At 40.0% G+C, this 24,706-nt stretch overlaps 1 protein-coding gene across 7 annotated transcripts in view; it reads right to left on the minus strand.

The window, feature by feature from the left end:
- The window catches only part of NfI (Nuclear factor I), a 547,854-nt gene that overhangs the window by 22,991 nt on the left and 500,157 nt on the right, over nt 1–24,706 (minus strand). For 6 of the 7 annotated variants that reach the window (XM_070098949.1, XM_070098960.1, XM_070098954.1 and 3 more), the window contains 2 exons: nt 8,668–8,829; nt 3,431–3,597 (listed from right to left, as the gene is read on the minus strand). In XM_070098949.1, the coding sequence (XP_069955050.1) occupies nt 3,431–3,597; nt 8,668–8,829 (329 nt within the window). The remainder of the gene's footprint in view (nt 1–3,430; nt 3,598–8,667; nt 8,830–24,706) is intronic. The other variant, XM_070098972.1, reaches the window with a different exon arrangement.

Below are 24,706 nucleotides of genomic sequence, written 5' to 3' on the forward strand. Positions count from 1 at the left end.
TTATCTAAATACTGTTCACATATATGCTTCAATGTAAACACTTGATCTACACATCCCCTACCCACTCTGAAACCTCCTTGCTCATCCGCAATCCTACATTCTGTCTTACCTCTAATTCTTTCAATTATAACCCTACCGTACACTTTTCCTGGTATACTCAGTAAGCTTATTCCTCTATAATTTTTACAGTCTCTTTTGTCCCCTTTCCCTTTATATAAAGGGACTATACATGCTCTCTGCCAATCCCTAGGTACCTTCCCCTCTTTCATACATTTATTAAACAAAAGTACCAACCACTCCAACACTATATCCCCCCCTGCTTTTAACATTTCTGTCATGATCCCATCAGTTCCAGCTGCTTTACCCCCTTTCATTTTACGTAATGCCTCACGTACCTCCCCCACACTTACATTCTGCTCTTCTTCACTCCTAAAAGATGGTATACCTCCCTGACCAGTGCATGAAATTACTGCCTCTGTTTCTTCCTTAACATTTAAAAGTTCCTCAAAATATTCTCGCCATCTACCTAATACCTCCATCTCCCCATCTACTAACTCCCCTACTCTGTTTTTAACTGACAAATCCATACTTTCCCTAGGCTTTCTTAACTTGTTTAACTCACTCCAAAATTTTTTTCTTATTTTCATTAAAATTTCTTGACAGTGCCTCTCCCACTCTATCATCTGCTCTCCTTTTGCACTCTCTCACCACTCTCTTTACCTTTCTTTTACTCTCCATATACTCTGCTCTTCTTATAACACTTCTGCTTTGTAAAAACCTCTCATAAGCTAACTTTTTCTCTTTTATCACACCCTTTACTTCATCATTCCACCAATCACTCCTCTTTCCTCCTGCCCCCACCCTCCTATAATCACAAACTTCTGCCCCACATTCTAACCTGGAGTTTACCTGGAGAGAGTTCCGGGGGTCAACGCCCCCGCGGCCCGGTCTGTGACCAGGCCTCCTGGTGGATCAGAGCCTGATCAACCAGGCTGTTGCTGCTGGCTGCACGCAAACCAACGTATGAGCCACAGCTCGGCTGGTCAGGAACCGACTTTAGGTGCTTGTCCAGTGCCAGCTTGAAGACTGCCAGGGGTCTGTTGGTAATCCCCCTTATGTATGCTGGGAGGCAGTTGAACAGTCTCGGGCCCCTGACACTTATTGTATGGTCTCTTAACGTGCTAGTGACACCCCTGCTTTTCATTGGGGGGATGTTGCATCGTCTGCCAAGTCTTTTGCTTTCGTAGTGAGTGATTTTCGTGTGCAAGTTCGGTACTAGTCCCTCTAGGATTTTCCAGGTGTATATAATCATGTATCTCTCCCGCCTGCGTTCCAGGGAATACAGGTTCAGGAACCTCAAGCGCTCCCAGTAGTTGAGGTGTTTTATCTCCCTTATGAGCGCCGTGAAGGTTCTCTGTACATTTTCTAGGTCAGCAATTTCACCTGCCTTGAAAGGTGCTGTTAGTGTGCAGCAATATTCCAGCCTAGATAGAACAAGTGACCTGAAGAGTGTCATCATGGGCTTGGCCCAACCCTATTCCAACCCTCCTCAACCCCCCCACTACTCATCTTTGCACTAGCCCACCTTTCTGCCAATAGTCGCTTATATCTCACCCGAACTTCCTCCTCCCTTAGTTTATACACTTTCACCTCCCTCTTACTTGTTGTTGCCACCTTCCTCTTTTCCCATCTACTTCTTACTCTAACTGTAGCTACAACTAAATAATGATCCGATATATCAGTTGCCCCTCTATAAACATGTACATCCTGAAGAGAGGTAACCCCAGAAAAGGACTTGCTACCAAACAATAATACACCTCTATCCTCTTCCCTCCTCCCATCTCATCACTAAGTCTTCCATAAAGGTAAGTGTCATTTTTTTAATTATTAATGTATTTATTCTGCATGTCTCATTGTTTTCTGTGTAGGAAAATGTATATTTCATGTGAAAAAAATTTTTTCTTTAATACTTTTGGGTGTCTGGAACGGATTAATTGGATTTCCATTATTTCTTATGGGGAAAATTATTTTGGATAATGATAAAATCGGTTAAGGACAAGCTCTCTGAAACGGATTAATATCGTTAACTAAGGGTCCACTGTATCCCAAACCCTTCCTTTAGAGTGCAGGCACTGTACTTCCCACCTCCAGAACTCAAGTCAGTGAAGGTACTAAACTTCCCATCTCCAGGACATGCAGGTACTTAGTTTCCTATCTCCAGGACTCAAGTCAGTGTAGGTACTGTACTTCCCACCTCCAGGACTCAAGTTCAGCTAACTGGTTTCCCTGAATCCCTTCACAATATATTACCCTGCTCACACTCAATACAATAATAATTACTATATTTCTACAGTGCTTTAGCTATACATCACACATATCACAGCTCTGCATGTCTCTACCTCAGATGGCAGTTACCTTCACCTGTCATAAAGAACTGGAGTGAACATAATTACCTCCCTTTCCCTAGTTGCTATATGGCCCCCTATGAATTCAGTTTTTTTTTTTTTTAACTGCTAGCTGTCTCCCACCAAGGTAGGGTGACCTAAAAAAGAAGAGTGTAAGATTTCCTTTTTGCCCCTTCCTCCTGGCATTGTAGGTGCTTCTTACAACACGTATGACTTACAGAGGAAAGATTCTTTTCCACTTCCCCATGGAGAATGATTATTTTTTTTTTTTTTAACAAATCGGCCATCTCCCACCAAGGCAGGGTGACCCAAAAAAGAAAGAAAATCCCCAAAAAGAAAATACTTTCATCATCATTCAACACTTTCACCACACTCACACATAATCACTGTTTTTGCAGAGGTGCTCAGAATACAACAGTTTAGAAGTATATATGTATAAAGATACACAACATATCCCTCCAAACTGCTAATATCCCGAACCCCTCCTTTAGAGTGCAGGCAACATTGTACTTCCCATTTCCAGGATTCAAGTCCGGCTATATAAAAATAACCAGTTTCCCTGAATCCCTTCACTAAATATTACCCTGCTCACACTCCAACACCTTGTCAGGTCCCAAATACCATTCGTCTCTATTCACTCCTATCTGTCTTTGATCTGGAGAACTGTATACCACTCTTCATTATTCAGAAAATTTCAAATACTGAAGATTACTGGGGTACTTCAAATTCAAAAATTTAAATTTCTAATACTGTATATAGTACGTACAGTATTAGATTACCTACAGTGTAGATTACATACAGGTGAATCCACATTACTATACAAAAAAATTATAAAAAAACAAAAAATGAAAAGGTTACAGTGTGTGTTCACATTTCATAATTTGACTGGTACAAATAAAGCCACTATCATGCCGAGGCATTTCGGTCAAACAACCTAATACTTAAAGACTACTTAAGTTTAGACAGGTAAAGAGTGGTAAATTACAAATAATAGTGTAAAGTTATAAATACTAGCTCTGGCTTACCTGAGTGTGTTGTGTATTCTGAGCTTCCTGACAAACAAGTGTGACAAAATCAGAGAATGTGTCATGGCCATTTTCATGATATTTAGTGGGTGAAGGCGGCCCCGCCTCGTGGTAGTAGCTCGGAGCTGCGGCCATCACAGTACTGCTTAGTGACATGGGCGGCAACACTGTGAAAAAAAAAAACTATGTAAACAAAGCAGCTGTTGCTTTGAAATCTTTATATACACATACTGTATGTTTGTCTTACAAGATGGCTACACAGGTTATATAGACCCTCCATACTTCCGTCTGCCTTTTTTTTCAGATGCATTAATTTTGAATGTTGCATCAGTGCCAGCTTAGACAAGCAGGTATCCTGCACAATGTTTTTTTTTTAATTCCATAAAAACGATCCCTACAGTACATGTATTTATCCACCTAAACAAACAAAATAAAAATTCATTTACACACACCTATTCTCAGATTCCACACTTGTGGCACACACACAAGCATTCCCTCTCCTCATACAAGTACTTCACAGGAAGCCATTTAGTAATAGTGGAATACACAAAATACACCAATAACCCGAATATAGGAGAAAGAAACTTATGACGATGTTTTGGTCTGACTTGGGCCATTAACTAGTCACACTATCACATGATGGTAATGGAGCCAGTATATATATAATGAGAGAAAAGCAGGGACAGGATAATGTTAGGTAAAAGGACACAGGTGCAACTAATGTCACACTTTATTGTGGTAGTGTTTTGCTCTCCTGGAGCTTGACAAAGCTCCTGGAGTGTGCATTTGCTTTCTAACAATGATAAATCAAAAAACAACAGGGGATGTCATCATGACACACCAAACCTACAGACAACAAACTGGCTTGACAAGGAACTTCCCTTTACTAGATAGAAAACAGGAATAAAATGACATGGTTGGAAATTATATTTTGAAATGAGCCACAAAGATATTTTAAAAATATTTTTTCAATATTGAAGTGGCAAAGAAGTGGAATGACCTGAGCAATATCACAGTAGTAACAGAATCCATATAAAGCTTCAAAAAATGGATATACTAAGGCTCTCATTCTGTGGGTTGAACATAAAGCAGGAACAAGAGCTACACCTCAGACCCTGTAAACTCAAATAGGTAGAGGCGGGCCCCAATGCTTCACTTTACAGCGCTTTGCTACTGCATCTGTTTTCACTTATACCCATTCTTCATTTATTCAGACTTTCTACAATAAATTTATTCACCACTCACTATAAGCTAAGGATGAAAATATTTTAAAGTAGGTAATGTGTGTACTGTATATGTTCACTTAATATATGATAGTGTAAACATGTTATCAGGTTTTTGTATGTATTTTAAAGTGAAAAAAGAGTTATGATTCACTTTAGAGAGATTTTTACTTTACAGCAGTAGCCCAGAACCTAACCTGAAGTATAAGTGAGCCCGCCTGTACAGCAGTAGCCCAGAACCTAACCTGAAGTATAAGTGAGCCCGCCTGTACAGCAGTAGCCCAGAACCTAACCTGAAGTATAAGTGAGCCCGCCTGTACAGCAGTAGCCCAGAACCTAACCTGAAGTATAAGTGAGCCCGCCTGTACAGCAGTAGCCCAGAACCTAACCTGAAGTATAAGTGAGCCCGCCTGTACAGCAGTAGCCCAGAACCTAACCTGCAGTACAAGCCCGCCTGTACAGCAGTAGCCCAGAACCTAACCTGCAGTATAAGCGAGCCCGCCTGTACAGCAGTAGCCCAGAACCTAACCTGAAGTATAAGTGAGCCCGCCTGTACAGCAGTAGCCCAGAACCTAACCTGAAGTATAAGTGAGCCCGCCTGTACAGCAGTAGCCCAGAACCTAACCTGAAGTATAAGTGAGCCCGCCTGTACAGCAGTAGCCCAGAACCTAACCTGCAGTATAAGCGAGCCCGCCTGTACAGCAGTAGCCCAGAACCTAACCTGCAGTATAAGCGAGCCCGCCTGTACAGCAGTAGCCCAGAACCTAACCTGCAGTATAAGCGAGCCCGCCTGTACAGCAGTAGCCCAGAACCTAACCTGCAGTATAAGCAAGCCCACCTGTACAGCAGTAGCCCAGAACCTAACCTGCAGTACAAGCCCGCCTGTACAGCAGTAGCCCAGAACCTAACCTGCAGTATAAGCGAGCCCGCCTGTACAGCAGTAGCCCAGAACCTAACCTGCAGTATAAGCGAGCCCGCCTGTACAGCAGTAGCCCAGAACCTAACCTGCAGTATAAGCAAGCCCGCCTGTACAGCAGTAGCCCAGAACCTAACCTGCAGTATAAGCAAGCCCGCCTGTACAGCAGTAGCCCAGAACCTAACCTGCAGTATAAGCAAGCCCGCCTGTACAGCAGTAGCCCAGAACCTAACCTGCAGTATAAGCAAGCCCGCCTGTACAGCAGTAGCCCAGAACCTAACCTGCAGTATAAGCAAGCCCGCCTGTAGAGCAGTAGCCCAGAACCTAACCTGCAGTATAAGCAAGCCCACCTGTACAGCAGTAGCCCAGAACCTAACCTGCAGTATAAGCAAGCCCACCTGTACAGCAGTAGCCCAGAACCTAACCTGCAGTATAAGCAAGCCCGCCTGTACAGCAGTAGCCCAGAACCTAACCTGCAGTATAAGCGAGCCCGCCTGTACAGCAGTAGCCCAGAACCTAACCTGCAGTATAAGCAAGCCCGCCTGTAGAGCAGTAGCCCAGAACCTAACCTGCAGTATAAGCAAGCCCACCTGTACAGCAGTAGCCCAGAACCTAACCTGCAGTATAAGCGAGCCCGCCTGTACAGCAGTAGCCCAGAACCTAACCTGCAGTATAAGCAAGCCCGCCTGTACAGCAGTAGCCCAGAACCTAACCTGCAGTATAAGCAAGCCCGCCTGTACAGCAGTAGCCCAGAACCTAACCTGCAGTATAAGCGAGCCCGCCTGTACAGCAGTAGCCCAGAACCTAACCTGCAGTATAAGCAAGCCCGCCTGTAGAGCAGTAGCCCAGAACCTAACCTGCAGTATAAGCAAGCCCACCTGTACAGCAGTAGCCCAGAACCTAACCTGCAGTATAAGCGAGCCCGCCTGTACAGCAGTAGCCCAGAACCTAACCTGCAGTATAAGCAAGCCCGCCTGTACAGCAGTAGCCCAGAACCTAACCTTCCGTATATGTGGAGCCCGCCTGTACAGCAGTAGCCCAGAACCTAATCTTCTGTATAAGTGGGGCCCTCATGTAGCAGTAACCCAGAACCTAATGTGCAGTATAAGTGGGGCTCTCCTACAACTATAGTCAAACAAACACAGGTAACCAGAGAGAGGAACAAAGTGGAGTGTACCAAAGGAAACAACAGATTCACTTTCACTAAACTAAAGATAATGGAGGGCAGAAGCACCAGAGAAAGATTTTTTCTTTTTAAATAAAACACACTAACGGCCTCCCACCATGGCAGGGTGACCTGAAAAAGAAACACTTTCACCATCATTCACACTATCACTGTCTTGCCAGACATGACAATTTAGATATTCTTCCAAAACAGCGAACATCCCAAACCCCTCCTTAAAACATTAAACCAGCTAAAAAAATCAGGAAGGTACAAGCTTTCAAATTTTAACAAAACTGATACTGTACAAATGTAGGGAAGTTAATGGCAAATATTGCAAGACTGGGGAAAAATCAAGTGAGGCAGAGGGCAACAATACTGATAACCTATGTAGGAAGCCATTAAATTTGTGAGAAAACAAAACAAATTGGATATCAAGAAATCATTAGGTATTTCTAGCTCAATTGGTAGCACACTCAGCTCACACACTGAGATCCTGGGGTCGATCCTCGATATGGGTTGAAACATCAGGATGTGTTTCATTAAGACATCTGCTGTCCCTGTTCACCTAGCAGTAATATAGGTACCTGGGTGTTAGTCAACTGGTGTGGGTTGCATCCTGGGGGTAAAATTGACTTAATTTACCCAAAAATACTCAGCATAACAAGTGGCTTTCTATATAGTAGTATGTCACTGATGTCAACTATGGTCTGTATACCTTGTACATGTACTGGTAGAAATAAAAATTATTTAATTATTACTAGATATTAAAAGAGTACAGAATATAACAGTCACTGATGCAGTGACTAAGGAGACACCAAGTCAAGATGTAGCTAACAAAATAGTTTTGAATAATGTAATCAAAGAAGTAAAAAATATAATAAGGATGGAAAAGACTGGGAAATAACTCTGCCCATCAATTAAAAGTAAGGGCCAGAAGGCAGAGCTCTGTGAATACAACTCAGTGAGCATACATGTACACACATACATACATACATGTTCACTTTTGCATCAATGTATACAATGTATACTGTACACAGTAAAAAAATTATTTCTAACCTTCTCTAAAACATCTTATCAGAAATATTTATTGTAAAAAAAAAACATAATTTGTTGTAAATTAAATACTGTGTTGCTGTACATTGTTAAGGGTCGGTGTTGCAGGTCGACTGCTCTACTACACTAAACAAAGTTGACACTACTGAAAAAATCTGAATGCAATGTCTATCTACATAAAAATCAATCATTTTCCACACTTCGAGATGGGTATCATGCAGGATCTTCCCCAAACACTTGGTGCATATACTTGTCTACATAACAATATTGTTACCAATAACTCTATAGCAACATTCTGCACACTTAACAAAATATCATCCTTGTTAGTTTAGTTATCACACAAGTGATGCAGTTGTCTCCACTTGATGGTACAGTATGTGAAAGTAAACATACCGGTAATTTAAAATATGCAACGTGGCCAAGTGACCAGAAGCAGTAAGAGAGTGAAATGTTTGAAAATGAGGTATGCCAGTGGTTGCAAGATGATGTCAAGTTTGAAGATGCGACAGACCACTGCATGGCACTGTAGTGTAGCTGTGACCATGTGTGTGTGTGTGTGTGTGTGTGTGTGTGTGTGTGTGTGTGTGTGTGTGTGTGTGTGTGTGTGTGTGTGTGTGTGTGTGTGTGTGTGTGTGTGTGTGTGTGTGTGTGTGTGACAGTAGGAGGGAGGAGGAGGAAGATGAGTCTACAAGAACAGTACTGCCAAATTTGATTTCCAAGGTAGTGCAGCATTTCTTAGGGCAACCAGGGGATAGCTGACCAAGTACCCACTAATTCAATGAGCTGTTTACTGACAGTGCCTTCAGCTTGCTAGAGGAATTAAAGAAAGGAGCTAGAGTGGAGGAGACATGGATACACAAGTTGACGATGGGTATCTAACCTTCTCGTGGGTGTGGCGAGACAACTGCACGTGTGTGTTGTTCGTGACTAGATAGAGACTCTACAGATGGCGCTCTAACTACAGTCTGTAGCGCACCTGATGTTGCTATTGTTACTTTACCACCACTGTGCACCAGGTGAGGCGAGTGCACTGATGGCGGACCTGCCAAACAAAAGAAAATATTTATGCTAAAATATCAATTATACCAAGTCAACAATTGTGTGATGCTTAAATGAATATAATAAAGAGGAGAGTTCATATTTACAAGAAATTATACACAATAATACTTCCACTAATTTCCTCTTTCATATAAATATTTTTTAATTAAATATTACATAGACCTAAATGACTACTTAACTGCTAAATGGGCATAGGTTACATTTCGTTTTCTGTAGGTTTATGAGGTCGTGGGTAGTTCTCAATCATTATGAGCTATAGATACTAGTAAATGCAGATTATTAAATCACGGTTTGTCTACATCAAATGGTTCTTATTGTGGTGTGATGCAAAGACTCGGAATTGTTTCACAAAGACTTCCACATTTGGCAGTTATACTGCGCACATACTTCCCATGTCACTGATGTATTCCTTTACTATGTTCCTTCATTAAGCATTTTATGCATGTTCTATGAGCCCTCTGTCGATTTATATTCCACTCATTACTATGCACGTTCTCGGAATGTTCCTCTACATCCATTCCATTTCAAAGAAATGCTACAATGACTTTATCTAATTAAAGATTCCTTTAGTAAAGAGATGTGAAAAATGCCTTGACCAAGTATCATATGTTTTTATTTATTAACACATTGGCTGTCTCCCACCAAGGCAGGGTGGCTGGAAAAACAAAAACTTTCATCATCATTCACTCCATCACTCTCTTACCAGAGACGCACTTACACTACAGTTATAAAACTGCAACATCAACGTCCCTCCTTCAGAGTGCAGACACTGTACTTCCCATCCCTAGGACTCAAGTCCGGCCTGCCGGTTTCCCTGAATCCCTTCATAAATGTTGCCTTGCTCACATTCCAACAGCACATCAAGTCCTAAAAATCATTTGTCTCCATTCACTCCTATCAAACACGCTCATGCATGTTTGCTGGAAGTCCAAGCCCCTCCCTCCAACCATTCCTAGGCCGACCCCTATCCCGCTTCCCTCCCACTACAGATTTATACACTCTCAAAGTCATTCTGTTTTGTTCCATCTTCTCTACATGTCTGAACCACCTCAACAACCCTTACTCAGCCCTCTCAATAATAGTTTTGGTAATCCCGCACCTCCTCCTAATTTCCAAACTACAAATTCTCTGCATTATATTCACACCACACATTGCCCTCAGACATGACATTTCCACATATGTATGTTACTATGCTTAAAAAAATATCATCAATGTATCTATGTATCGAAGGAAAATACACTGTATGAAATTCTTTTTGAATCAAGTTATTTTTCAAGCATTTCAAAGAAACTATTTTTTTTTTTTAAATTCTGCACATGGTACTTTCTTAATGTCCTTCATAACTCAATACATTATTTATTTATTTTATATCCAGAACACTCTTTATTATTACTTTCTCAGTGAATAATCATGATGCTGCTGCTTTGTAAAAATAATTCTGAGGAAATATTAATAAACTCGTCAAAATTGTTTTAATCTAAAATTGTGAAATTTATTTAGTATACTCAACTTGAGTTGTGTAAAGCCATTAAAGTTATTTCTGGTATCAGTGAAATACATACAGAAGGCCTTGCACATACAGCACCTTTTTCAATAAACCATGCTTTCAATAGCTTTCAAATAATAATAATAATAATAAAAAATGTTTTTGCATTTTTTTTTTTTTTAAAAACAAAAACAAAAAAAAAAGTGATAATGTGCAAGTGTGGTGAAAGTGTTGAATGATGATGAAAGTATTTTCTTTTTGGGGATTTTCTTTCTTTTTTTTGGGTCACCCTGCCTCGGTGGGAGACGGCCGACTTGTTGAAAAAAAAAAATAAAAAAAAATAAAAAATGAGCCACTATTCATTATGTTTGGTGCTTTTTCCTCTTTTCTGCACTTTTCATACAACAGCTGCATAATGAAGGGCAACCAGCACTATATTTTAAGGTAACTATTGTTTGTGCTGTATATTTATTTTACTTTTTATGCCAAGCTCTATTAAGCACTTAATAAATGATACTGTAAATACGTTATCAAGCCTTTTAGATGCATTTGATAATGAAAAAACTGCTCTTTACCACCTGCCAGCAATTTTCGCTTACTGCATGGGATCCGTGTTGTTCAGGACCTTATATTAAATGTTTACAACAGGGATTAGTGGTTAATTCTGTGATAAATCTGCTTACTGCTGGCAAGTCGCCTGGTTGTTCAACTTAATTCAACAAGACTAGGATTTCTCATTGCAATATTTATGTATGCTACTGAAAAAGAGTAGCTCCTCAGTCAGTGAGGTGACAAATGCTGTAAGTGATTTAGAAAACTGATAAACTGATAAATGAGACGCTTATGCAGCAACATTTGGGGATCTTAATTCTGGAAATGTTTTGCCACCCAGTTGCTTCTTCAGTTCAGTGCAGAGAATACCTGGATTATACCTGGAGAGGGTTTTGGGGGTCAATGCCCCCACAGCCCAGTCTGAGACCAGGCCTCATGGTGGATCAGGGTCTGATCAACCAGGCTGTTATTGCTGGCCATGCAAACTGATGTACAAACCACCGCCAAGCTGGTCAGGTACTGACTTTAGGTACCTTCTTGAAGACAGCCAGGGGTCTATTGGTAATCCTTCTTATGTATGCTGGGAGGCAGTTGAACAGTCTTGGGCCCCTGACACTTACTGTGTTGTTTCTCAGTGTACTCCTGCCGAGTCTTTTGCTTTCATAGGGAGTGATTTTCCTGTGGAAGTTTGGTACCAATTCCTCTAGGATTTTCAAAGTATAGATTATCATGTATCTTCTTTGCCTGCATTCCAGGGAATACAAATCAAGGGCCTTCAACCGTTCCCAGTAATTTAGGTGCTTTATTGTACTTATGTGTACCATGAAAGTTCTTTCTACACTCTCCAGGTCAGCAATTTCACCTGCCTTGAAGGGGGCAGTTAGAAAGGTGAAAGATGTGGAGGACTTGAGGTGATCAGTTCCTCAGCCTGGAGTCAATGTGTTCAGTCTTGACGAAAAGGCAATCTTGACAAAAGGCACTACTGTCAAGATTGATGGACTGAACACAAAAGGCATTTTTGTGAAGACTGATGAACTGAACTACTGACTCTAGGTTGAGGGACTGATTATCTCAAACCTCTCCTCATCTTCCACCTTTCTCTGCACTGAACTGAAGAAGCCACTGTGTGGCAAAACATTTCCAGAATAAAGAGGCTCAAATGTTGCTACACAGGTGTCTCATTTATCATGCCAAATGCTGTTAGTTTACATTAAATGATACATAAGTCTTTCCAGGGAGCCTCAGTCAGAGTTGTGTGTACAGTAGTCAGTTAGTTAGGTACTTCTCCAAGCCCAACCATGACAAAAAATTCTCAGTTTACACAAGACGTTATGCAGATAATTTATACATAAAGACATATATGAAGAATATCATGCGAAATATTTATAAACCATCTTGTTAACTATGGTATTTACTCAGAGAAATTGGAAAATAACAGAAGAATTCCTAAACTGACAGAGACTGGAGGATTGCCTCATATTCCTAAACTGAGAGATTGGACAATTAACCGGTATTCCCAACCTTTGAATGCTCTATACTGTAATCCATTTATGGCCGAGAAGAATACCAATGATGGATTAAATACTGTTTGTGAGAGGCTGACATGAGCTGCAAATTCTGAAGACTAAGTCTATAGCTGTATAGAGTGTGGATGTGAAAATGAAAATATGTAGGTGGTGCTGTTATGTTAATTGAAATTTATTTTAGAACAGGGACAGCAGAAAACAAAAGTATGCCCCAAAAAATATATACATATATACCGCTGAGAGAAATATGTGAAGCGTAGAAATAAGATTTACAAAAACAAAGATTTCTCACATAAATTAACAGATTTCTAGAAGAGTACTGGCATCTCTCAGAACTTTAATAAATAAAAAAAAATTCTCATATGAATTTATGAGAAGAGATAGATACCCGTAGATGAGAGGATAGAGGAAATGGGAGAAAACCTGTGTGATATATATTGGTGTGGCAGGAGGAGACAACAAGGAAGTATGAGGTGGGAAAGATGGGCAGAATACAGAAAACACGTTAATACAAAAGAGGAGGAGGAGGAGGAGGAGGAGGAGGAGGGAAGAAAAAAAGTCACTGAGATAAGAGGAGTATATTAAGACAGAAGAAAAGAGAAAAGCAGTGGATGAATGAGAATACTGGAGAGAATGTTTGATATAATAAGAGAATAATTAAAGAGAGCATGAATAGGGATTCTGAGGAGAGAATAAGGAACAGAGGCAAGAAATGACTAGAATTTATTGAGACAAAAATCTGAAGTAAAGAAGTTAGAGAGATTAGAGCAGAGAGTATAGGAGTATGTTAAGACTGGAAGAATATGAATAGACTGAAGTTAGAAAGACAGGACAGTATAAGAGTATATAAGGAAGAGAGTACAGAAAACATATTATGTTTGAGGGTCAACAATTGAGGAGGAGTGAGGGGAGGATATGTTGGTCCACTAGGAGAGTGAGTTGTAGGGAGTATGCTGGTTCAGTATGAATTAGGAGGAACAAAGGGGAAGAATCATGGAGGGAAGATGCTGACTCATCAGGTGAGAGGAACATACATTGGATGGTTAGGGGGTGAGGGAGGAAGTACATTTAAGTGTTCAAAGGATCAACAGGAGGAAGTACATCTAAGTGTTCAAAGGATCAACAGAAGGAAGTACATCTAAGCGTTCAAAGGATCAACAGGAGGAAGTACATCTAAGTGTTCAAAGGATCAACAGGAGGAAGTACATCTAAGTGTTCAAAGGATCAATAGGAGGGAGTATATCTAAGTGTTCACAGGATCAACAGGAGGGAGGGAGGAAGTAGGCTAAATGTCAGGAAGAGAGAGGGAGGGAAGGAAAGAGTGTGCTGATGGATCAGGAAGTGGGAGGGAGTAGGGTGAAGGAAACAGGAAAGGCCCATGGTGGTAGATCAGGAAATAGATGACAAGGAGGGAGCAGAAAAGCATCCTGATGTTCACATGAAAGATAAAAGTAATATGTCAAGTGTGGTAGATACATGAATTAAGAATACACAACGGCAGACACCCGACATGGGTAGCCACTAGAAAAAGTGAAGAATATGCACTGAGTAATAAATAGGGAAAAGATCCTGCATACACCATTGTTGTTTGAGTAAAGTAAATGACAAACTGGATAAAAGATGTATAGGTCAAGTACATAAGTTTGCTTCAGAAATTTTTCTTAAAAAGTAAAGGTTTTCACTTTTGTACTCCATAATTTTACAATACGAGGCACTGTGGATAATAATGGTGAACTCAATGCCTGAACCTATGTAAAAGAAAAAACTTGAAATACTATTTATGTGTGTAGAAAAATAATTAGTACTGAGAAAATAATTCTACGTGAATAGCATTTTGGCGCATTTTTTAAATGGGTTCCGTTGTAGAGTTTTCCCTTACAATTCACAGTGCCTCATGCCCTATTATTAACATTGACTCAGAGATTTTCACTGAAAGCTAGTGGACTAAAGCCAGATGAAGCTGCGACACGAACCACAAAAAGTGTCGCTTCCCATGAAATTTAATCTTATTTCTTCTTAAAATACTGTACCTGAAAATACAGAGACATTAGAATACAAATGATACAAGTGTAAGAAGAGAGGTGACGTGATGGAGCAGCGAGTCGGTGGTTCATCGTGCTCGCTGGATCTTATCACACCTTAACACAACCACAATTTCACTTTATCAGCAAGAATTTTAATATGCTATCTTTACCATGGGTCTACCCTCCCCTTCCTTGGATCAAAGATGATTACATCCCAGTCCCTGGGTGCTGTATAACACCTATGGGTTTAGCATTTCCTTATCATATTAATAATAATAATAATAATAATAATGATAATAATAATCAAAGGAGCAATCTACACACCTCAATGTACAATATGGACAATTATCAAGTACAGTGGTACCCCGAGTTTCGTACAGCTCCCAACTCGAACAATTATGTAAGTGTATTATTGTGAGTGCTTTTGTAAGTGTATTTTTGGGGGTCTGAAATGGACTAATCTAATTTACATTATTCCTTATGGGAACAAATTTGTTCAGTAACGGCACTCAAACAGCCTTCTGGAACTAGTTATGGCCGAAACTCGGAGTACCACTGTAATGATATATGAATTGTACAGGTTTAGTGTGTCTCAAGTGGAAATAATAATAATAATACAATCACCAATGCTACCATTAGAATGAGCTGTTATATACTGATTCTTGGATGCTGACAATGTAAGCATGGCACTCACAGGAGAATCTCCATTACAGGTCTAACCATGCATAACACAAAACATTTGAAGTGCTTCTCAGTGTAAGTTACAAGTGGTATCCGGGGGTCCCAAGTTGCCATAGCTCTTTAAAAGCAATGACAACAATAGTCATCAATTTCAACATTCACCAATAAAGATTAATATACTGATTCATCATGAGGGAAAATTAATTCTCTGTGGTCAATACCATTCCCCCCTCACTGATTCTTAACAAAAAATAAAATTCTTTACAAATAATACACACAAGTCATATTACTAAATTCTGTTAGAATTTTTATCACAATGCTGAGTCATATACAGTAAGTATATATGCAAATGAGGTATACTACCTTGCAGCTATAACACTATCTAGATCAGATCTAATGCAAGCTTCTAAAAGTGTACTTCAAATCTACAACATTCTCTACTGTGTTTCTTAGACTACAAGTAAGATCACTACAAGTAAGATCACTACAAGTAAGATCAATACATGTGAGATCACTACACGTGAGATCACTACAAGTGAGATCACTACATGTGAAATCACTACATGTGATATCACTACATGTGAGATCACTACACGTGAGATCACTACATGTAAGATCACTAGAAGTGAGATCACTACAAGTGAGATCACTACAAGTGAGATCACTACAAGTGAGATCACTACAAGTGAGATCACTACAAGTGAGATCACTGCATGTGAGATCACTGCATGTGAGATCACTACAAGTGAGATCACTACATGTAAGATCACTACAAGTGAGATCACTACTAGTGAGATCACTACAAGGCTCTGCTACAAGTCTTGTGTACACGCCTGTAGATGTCAAGGCTACATCTACTTCTAGCAAACAATTCTCCCTTCAAAGGGTCACAGGGGAGGATGCTCTGAAGGCTGGAGGGCTCTTGATCCAAGGAACTGAAACTACTTGCCTCTTCCTTGGATCAAACCTGATTATCTCATATTCCACAACTACTGAATAATCCTTAAGTGTTAATGCTCCCTGTAAATAAAATAATTATAACACAATAGTCTAATACTACTGGGTGGGACCAGGAGCTATGCCTCAACCCCTGCAACCACAAATAGGTGAGTACTAGTGAATTAATGAATGAGGCTGTTTAAATGATGCTCTTTATATTTACAAGCACAACAATGAACCCCGGTGCCATCGCTGAAAAATACAACAAAATATAAATTACGACGTGAATGCCATGAACCGCATTGGTATTTTCAGGCAATGGCACCAGAGTGGGCAGAGAAGGAGACAGGATGGTGGTATCTGTTGGGGCTCAGGATTGGTGTTCAAGTTGTACTCGAAGCTCAAGATATTAAGGAGTAACAAGTTGTACTTGAAGCTCAAGATATAAAGGAGTAACAAGTTGTACTTGAAGCTCAAGATATTAAGGAGTGACAAGTTGTACTCGAAGCTCAAGATATTAAGGAGTGACAAGTTGTACTTGAAGCTCAAGATATTAAGGAGTGACAAGTTGTACTCGAAGCTCAAGATATTAAGGAGTGACAAGTTGTACTCGAAGCTCAAGATATTAAGGAGTGACAAGTTGTACTCGAAGCTCAAGATATTAAGGAGTGACAAGTTGTACTCGAAGCTCAAGATATTAAGGAGTGACAAGTTGTACTCGAAGCTCAAGATATTAAGGAGTGACAAGTTGTACTTGAAGCTCAAGATATTAAGGAGTGATCTTTTGTAACTTATGCTCACATTGCTGCTCTCATCCTTATTTCAGTTACCATATTTTATGGCAAAGATGCTCCGGTTTCAAGGGCATCATTCCCTCCCTTCCCCCCCAATTCTGACTGGCTAAATTTTGGAAAAAAAGATAAATGATACTTCAGCCTTTAAGACATTGAATAAATTTTCGAGACATTTTTTTGAAAAAAAAAAAAAAAAAAAAGTGTCTATGATGTCGTAGACACCATTTTTTTTACTCTCATTTTTACTCTAGGAGTGATAATAATTTTCTCAATGCCGGCAATTTCATTTAGCGAACATTAACTCAGAGCATTGTTACAAAACATAACACAGTGTTCATGAAAGTTTTCCATCATTATCACTTAACGTGTCAACATACATATGTGAAACATACAAAATAAAACCCTTAAGGAAACTATAAGGTCATCTTTGAATTTTTATGCAGTTTTATTGTGTGGTATTCCCAAGGAACTAATCGTATTTTAAATACAGTGGATCCCCGGTTAACGATATTTTTTCACTCCAGAAGTATGTTCAGGTGCCAGTACTGACCGAATTTGTTCCCATAAGGAATATTGTGAAGTAGATTAGTCCATTTCACACCCCCAAACATGTACGTACAAACGCACTTAAATAAATAAACTTACATAATTGGTCGCATTCGGAGGTGATCGTTATGCGGGGGTCCACTGTATTTGCATTTAGATGCGTACTACTACTACCACCTAGCTGTTTTTATATTTAAAGCTTTGCTCCTGTATTTTGCAAATACATGTACTACAAGCCATGGTAAAGAAAGTCAAAGTTTGTATCTGAACAATGACCAAGCAATAAAGGTTATATCTGAACAACGACCAAGCAATAAAGGTTATATCTGAACAACGACCAAGCAATAAAGGTTATATCTGAACAACGACCAAGCAATAAAGGTTATATCTGAACAACGACCAAGCAATAAAGGTTATATCTGAACAACGACCAAGCAATAAAGGTTATATCTGAACAATGACCAAGCAATAAAGGTTATATCTGAATAACGACCAAGCAATAAAGGTTATATCTGAACAACGACCAAGCAATAAAGGTTATATCTGAACAACGACCAAGCAATAAAGGTTATATCTGAACAACGACCAAGCAATAAAGCCTATATCTGAACAACGACCAAGCGATAAAGGTTATATCTGAACGACGACCAAGCAATAAAGGTTATATATGAACAACGACCAAGCAATAAAGGTTATATCTGAACAACGACCAAGCAATAAAGGTTATATCTGAACAACGACCAAGCAATAAAGGTTATATCTGAATAACGACCAAGTAATAAAGCCTATATCTGAACAACGACCAAGCAATAAAGCCTATATCTGAACAACAACCAAGCAATAAAGGTTATATCTGAACAACGACCAAGCAATAAAGGTTATATCTGAACAACAACCAAGCAATAAAGGTTATATCTGAACAACGACCAAGCAATAAAGGTTATATCTGAACAACAACCAAGCAATAAAGCCTATATCTGAACAACGACCAAGCAATAAAGCCTATATCTGAACAACGACCAAGCAATAAAGCCTATATCTGAACAACGACCAAGCAATAAAGGTTATATCTGAATAACAACCAAGCAATAAAGGTTATATCTGAATAACGACCAAGCAATAAAGACTATATCTGAACAACGACCAAGCAATAAAGCCTATATCTGAACAACGACCAAGCAATAAAGTAAATTCTGATATTATGTTAAGTTTCTTATTCTCATATATTTGTAATTACAATTTAGTTTTAAGGCTGCCCAAAATGCATTGTATAACAAGGAGCTTTCTATAAAGTATGTAATAGTATACATCAATCACCCTAATTGTATAATATACTGTATTCCACTTTATAGCACGTGAACAAAAATGAATTTCTCTTCATAAACTATCTAATGCAAACACATTATGATTTCTGAATTGATTCTGAGTTGCAATAACAACCATGGCTCTCCATTCTTCGTTTTTTTCCGATATTCATCCCACATGTGGTATGTAGAGCGTCTAGTAAATAAAATAATAATAACAATTTAGAGATCTTAGAAGCCATTAGGTGTGGTTGTGAGATTTGCTCTGCTTGAGGCAAATTTAATGTTCCTGTCTTGTCTCAGCGTATTACTGAGCTCAATCAGTCGTCACGTGAGGTCACAGACCCTGAGCTGCTTTGGGGATTAGCGTGGACGGTTACAAAGCATGGCTTGCTTCTGCAGTGTTTTAAAAACTGAGTTTGGAGAGTTGAAGGAGGAGGTCTTGCTTCTCCAGGAGGAGATTAGGAGGCTGAAGGTCCACCTCAATGGGTCTGGGAGAGAGTGTGAGGTGGTTGGAGATGTGGGGAATGAGGCTTCTAGCAGTGAGGTGCAGTCTGTCTCTCACTGTGAGGAGGCTGTAGGTGGGGAGGTAGCAACGGGTACCAGCAGTGAGGTGCAGCCCAGCACCTGCTACAAGTGGCGAGTTGTTCACAGTAATGGGAGGCGCATCAGAGTAAGGAAAGTTAAGAGTGAAGATCTGAAGGTAGGAAATCGCTTCTCTGTTCTCCAGGATGAATGTACTTCAGTGGCCAGTGAAGGTAAGGGTACTACTGCCCCTGCTTATGAAGGTAAGCGCATTCTTGTGGTTGGTGACTCTCAGGTAAGATATGTTGACCGTGCTTTTTGTAATAGGAATAAGAAGATGAGAGATAGAGTGTGCTTCCCTGGAGCTGGTGTTGGGGACATTGTCAACAGACTGGATAATATCATGTCAGGTAATGGGAACAAGCCCATTATCTGTCTCAGTGCTGGTGGAAATGATATTGGGAAGGGTAGGAGAGAAGAGCTGCTAGATAAGTACAGGTCAGCTATAGATTTCATTAAGTCTAAGGGAGGGATCCCAATCATATGTAGCATCTTGCCTAGAAGGGGAGTAGGAAATGAATGGTTGTCTAGGGCAATTGGTGTAAATTGCTGGCTAGACAGATACTGCAAGGAACTTGCAATCCCATTCATTGACAACTGGAACAACTTTTATGGCAAACATGATATGTATGCAAGGGATGGGGTTCATCTCTCTGGGGCAGGGGTGGTAGCACTTGCAGACTCGATTGAGAAGGCCATTGGTGAAATGCCTATGATTTTAAACTGATGGAAGATAGAGGTATGGGTGTGTGTGGGAAACAAGCAGGTTGCAACACTAGGGTTGGAAACAGTAAATGTATAAAAGGCATTCAGCATGAAGTTATAAATAAAGACAATAGAACAGGTCAGAAAACAAAGGGGGACAGCAGAGGGCAGCAAGGGACTAGCTCCCTTAAGGTTTACTATACTAATAGCAGGAGTGTTAGAAATAAGATAGATGAGCTAAGATTAATTGCAAGTGCAGGAAACATAGATATTATTGCTATAACAGAGACCTGGCTCAATCTGAAAGATAGAGAGATGCCATCTGAATGTCACATACAAGGCTATAAATTATTCCACACTGACAGGGTCAACAGGAAAGGTGGTGGAGTAGCGATGTATGTCAGAGACAATTTAAATTGTTGTGTTAGACAAGATATTAAATTAGAAGCGTCAGCCACTGAATCTGTTTGGTTACAGCTTCTCGAGGGCCGAGAAAAACTAATTTTGGGTGTGATTTACAGGGCCCCAAATCTTGATAGGGAGTGCAGTAAACTTCTATGGGACGAAATTCGTAAGGCATCTACATACGAAAATGTTGTGCTAATGGGAGATTTCAACTATAGACAGATTGACTGGAGCAATTTGACAGGAAATTTAGAGTCGGGTGACTTTCTTGATACGATCCAGGATTGTTTTTTAAAACAGTTTGTGACAGAGCCAACTAGGGGAAATAACCTCCTTGACTTGGTTCTTGCCAGTAGGGAAACACTAATTAATAATCTTGAGGTTAATGATGAGCTTGGGGAGAGTGATCACAAATCACTCAGTTTTAACATATCATGGAATTCCCCTAATAATGGCAATCAAGTCTCCGTCCCTGACTTTCGCTTGGCTGATTTCATAGGACTGAAAAATTACTTAGGTGGGCTGAACTGGAATGACCTGACTAGGGGTCAGGTAGGTGGTGATGGTTGCCGATATGATGCTTTCCAGGGCATAGTTCTAGCTGCTCAGTCAAATTATGTTCCAAATAGGGAAATCAGATCAAACAAAAATGATCCTAAATGGATGAACAATAGATTAAAATATCTGATTGGTCAAAAGAGAGGCATATATAGGCAAATCAAAAGAGGAGAGGGGCAATTAAGAAATCGATATATTCAGTTAAAGAGAGAAATAAAAAAGGGAATTAGAAAAGCAAAAAGAGATTATGAGGTTAAAGTTGCAAGAGAATCGAAGACTAACCCAAAAGGATTCTTTCAGGTATACAGAAGTAAGATCAGGGACAAGATAGGCCCACTCAAAAGTTCCTCGGGTCAGCTCACTGACAGTGATAAGGAAATGTGTAGAATTTTTAACACATACTTCCTCTCAGTTTTTACACAGGAGGATACCAGTGATATTCCAGTAATGATAAATTATGTAGAACAGGACGATAATAAACTGTGCACTATTAGGGTCACAAGTGACATGGTCCTTAGGCAAATAGATAAATTAAAACCTAACAAATCCCCAGGCCCTGATGAACTGTATGCAAGGGTTCTAAAGGAATGTAAAGAGGAGCTTAGCACACCTTTGGCTAATCTTTTCAACATATCACTACAAACTGGCATGGTGCCAGATAAGTGGAAAATGGCAAATGTGATACCTATTTTCAAAACAGGTGACAGGTCCTTAGCTTCGAACTATAGACCAATAAGCCTAACCTCCATAGTGGGAAAATTTATGGAATCAATAATTGCCGAGGCAGTTCGTAGCCACCTTGAAAAGCATAAATTAATCAACGAATCTCAGCATGGTTTTACAAAGGGACGTTCCTGCCTTACGAATTTATTAACTTTTTTCACTAAGGTATTTGAGGAGGTAGATCATGGTAACGAATATGATATTGTGTATATGGACTTCAGTAAGGCTTTTGACAGGGTCCCACATCAGAGACTATTGAGGAAAATTAAAGCACATGGAATAGGAGGAGAAATTTTTTCCTGGATAGAGGCATGGTTGACAAATAGGCAGCAGAGAGTTTGCATAAATGGGGAGAAATCAGAGTGGGGAAGCGTCACGAGCGGTGTTCCACAGGGGTCAGTGTTGGGCCCCCTGCTGTTCACAATCTACATAAACGACATAGATGAGGGCATAAAGAGCGACATCGGCAAGTTTGCCGATGACACCAAAATAGGCCGTCGAATTCATTCTGACGAGGACATTCGAGCACTCCAGGAAGATTTGAATAGACTGATGCAGTGGTCGGAGAAGTGGCAGATGCAGTTTAATATAGACAAATGCAAAGTTCTAAATGTTGGACAGGACAATAACCATGCCACATATAAACTAAATAATGTAGATCTTAATATTACGGATTGCGAAAAAGATTTAGGAGTTCTGGTTAGCAGTAATCTGAAACCAAGACAACAGTGCATAAGTGTTCGCAATAAAGCTAATAGAATCCTTGGCTTCATATCAAGAAGCATAAATAATAGGAGTCCTCAGGTTGTTCTTCAACTCTATACATCCTTGGTTAGGCCTCATTTAGATTATGCTGCACAGTTTTGGTCACCGTATTACAGAATGGATATAAATTCTCTGGAAAATGTACAAAGGAGGATGACAAAGATGATCCCATGTATCAGAAACCTTCCCTATGAGGATAGACTAAGGGCCCTGAAACTGCACTCTCTAGAAAGACGTAGAATTAGGGGGGATGTGATTGAGGTTTATAAGTGGAAGACAGGAATAAATAAAGGGGATGTAAATAGTGTGCTGAAAATATCTAGCCTAGACAGGACTCGCAGCAATGGTTTTAAGTTGGAAAAATTCAGATTCAGGAGGGATATAGGAAAGTACTGGTTTGGTAATAGAGTTGTGGATGAGTGGAACAAACTCCCAAGTACCGTTATAGAGGCCAGAACGTTGTGTAGCTTTAAAAATAGGTTGGATAAATACATGAGTAGATGTGGGTGGGTGTGAGTTAGACCTGATAGCTTGTGCTAACAGGTCGGTTGCCGTGTTCCTCCCTTAAGTCAATGTGACCTGACCTGACTAGGTTGGGTGCATTGGCTTAAGCCGGTAGGGACTTGGACCTGCCTCGCATGGGCCAGTAGGCCTTCTGCAGTGTTCCTTCGTTCTTATGTTCTTATGTTCTTACCTAACAAATAGTCAATTTATTTTGAAAATGATGGGACTTGGGAATCATAAGTAGCATTTATTAATGAATATGATATTTAACCCATTCCTTGTAATAACAACCTTGCATGGAAGCCTGACTTCATGTGCACATAGCATAAACTGCAAGCCTCAGTTTTTACTATTTCTTTCATAGAAAATTTTTAGAATTTTTTCAATAAAAACCAAATACTGTAACTTTCTTCAAGTTAGCTATAACTCTGTAATAATTTTTGAATACAGCAGACCGTCGTTTAACACAGTAGTTATGTTCCTGAAAACACCGTGTTAATTAAAACCATGTTAGACAAATTGAGGAACTTATGGGAAAAATAGAGTTACGTTCCTGGGAGCCCCCAAAAAGCCAAACAACTTTTTTTGGACCAACAGATCTTACAAAAATAAAAGTGAATAAGTAATTGCAGTTCATTGTCATGATATATTACTGCTTAAGACTACAAATGCAACAGAAATAATAGTATTTCTTATCTTAAATTGTGGGTAATGGTGTTTGTGGATGATTGTGAAGAGAGTGGATATGCATGGTGTGGCCCTACTGGGCTGAGGTGGATGGTTGTTGGTTTTCGGCAGAAGTGGATGGTAGAGGTTCTGGTACTAAAGCCGATGGCTGTATTGGAGTGTGCATAAATTCTGTAATAGATCTCTGGGCTCTTTTACCCTGCAGTACATTATACAGCTGATGGTAAGATATCATCAGCTGGTCTAGACCCCATTCCAAAGCACTGCTTCTAGATTTGTCATGGTTCTCTTCAGTGAAAAAGTCTGCAACTTTACCAGTAATATGAAACTGCTCACGTAACTGCTGCAATGTTAACTGTTTTTCTTTAGGTTCTTCTTCATCTTCTTCTGTTAGGTAGTTCCCTTGTATCTGCGCATCGAGCTCTGCCAACATTTCCTCTGGACTCCTGTCTTCATCATCATCATCATCCTCTAAGAGCTCATTCACATACCGCAAAGGAGCAAGGTGAAGCGATCCTTTGCTGTCTTGAAGCCTGGTGCACTTTTCTGTTGTTGACTGATATAAGTTCGTGTTGGCATTTATGTACTTCCAAAAAACACTTGTCTCGTCAGCATTAAACACTTGATGTGGCTCATAGCTACCCTCAGAATTAATTTCCTGCAATTCAGCAGGGAAATTACTTGCTGCTTTATGATCAGCTGAAGCACTTTCACCAGAAAACTTAATATTATATAACCGCGGCCCGGTCTGTGACCAGGCCTCGTAGTGGATCAGGGCCTGATCAACCAGGCTGTTACTGCTGGCTGCATGCAATCCAATGTACAAACCATAGCCCGGCTGGTCAGGTACCAACTTTAGGTGCTAGTCCAGTGCCTGCTTGAAGAGAGCCAGGGGTCTATTGGTAATCCCCCTTATGCATGCTGGGAGGCAGTTGAACAGTCTTGGGGCCCCTGACACTTATTGTGTTGTCTCTTAACGTGGTAGTGACACCCCTGCTTTTCATTGGGGGATGTTGCATCGTCTGCCGAGTATTTTACTTTCACAGGGAATGATTTTCATGTGCAGGTTTGGTACT

Source organism: Cherax quadricarinatus, chromosome 5 (assembly GCF_038502225.1).
Source record: "Cherax quadricarinatus isolate ZL_2023a chromosome 5, ASM3850222v1, whole genome shotgun sequence".
Classification (NCBI taxonomy): Eukaryota; Metazoa; Arthropoda; class Malacostraca; order Decapoda; family Parastacidae; genus Cherax; species Cherax quadricarinatus.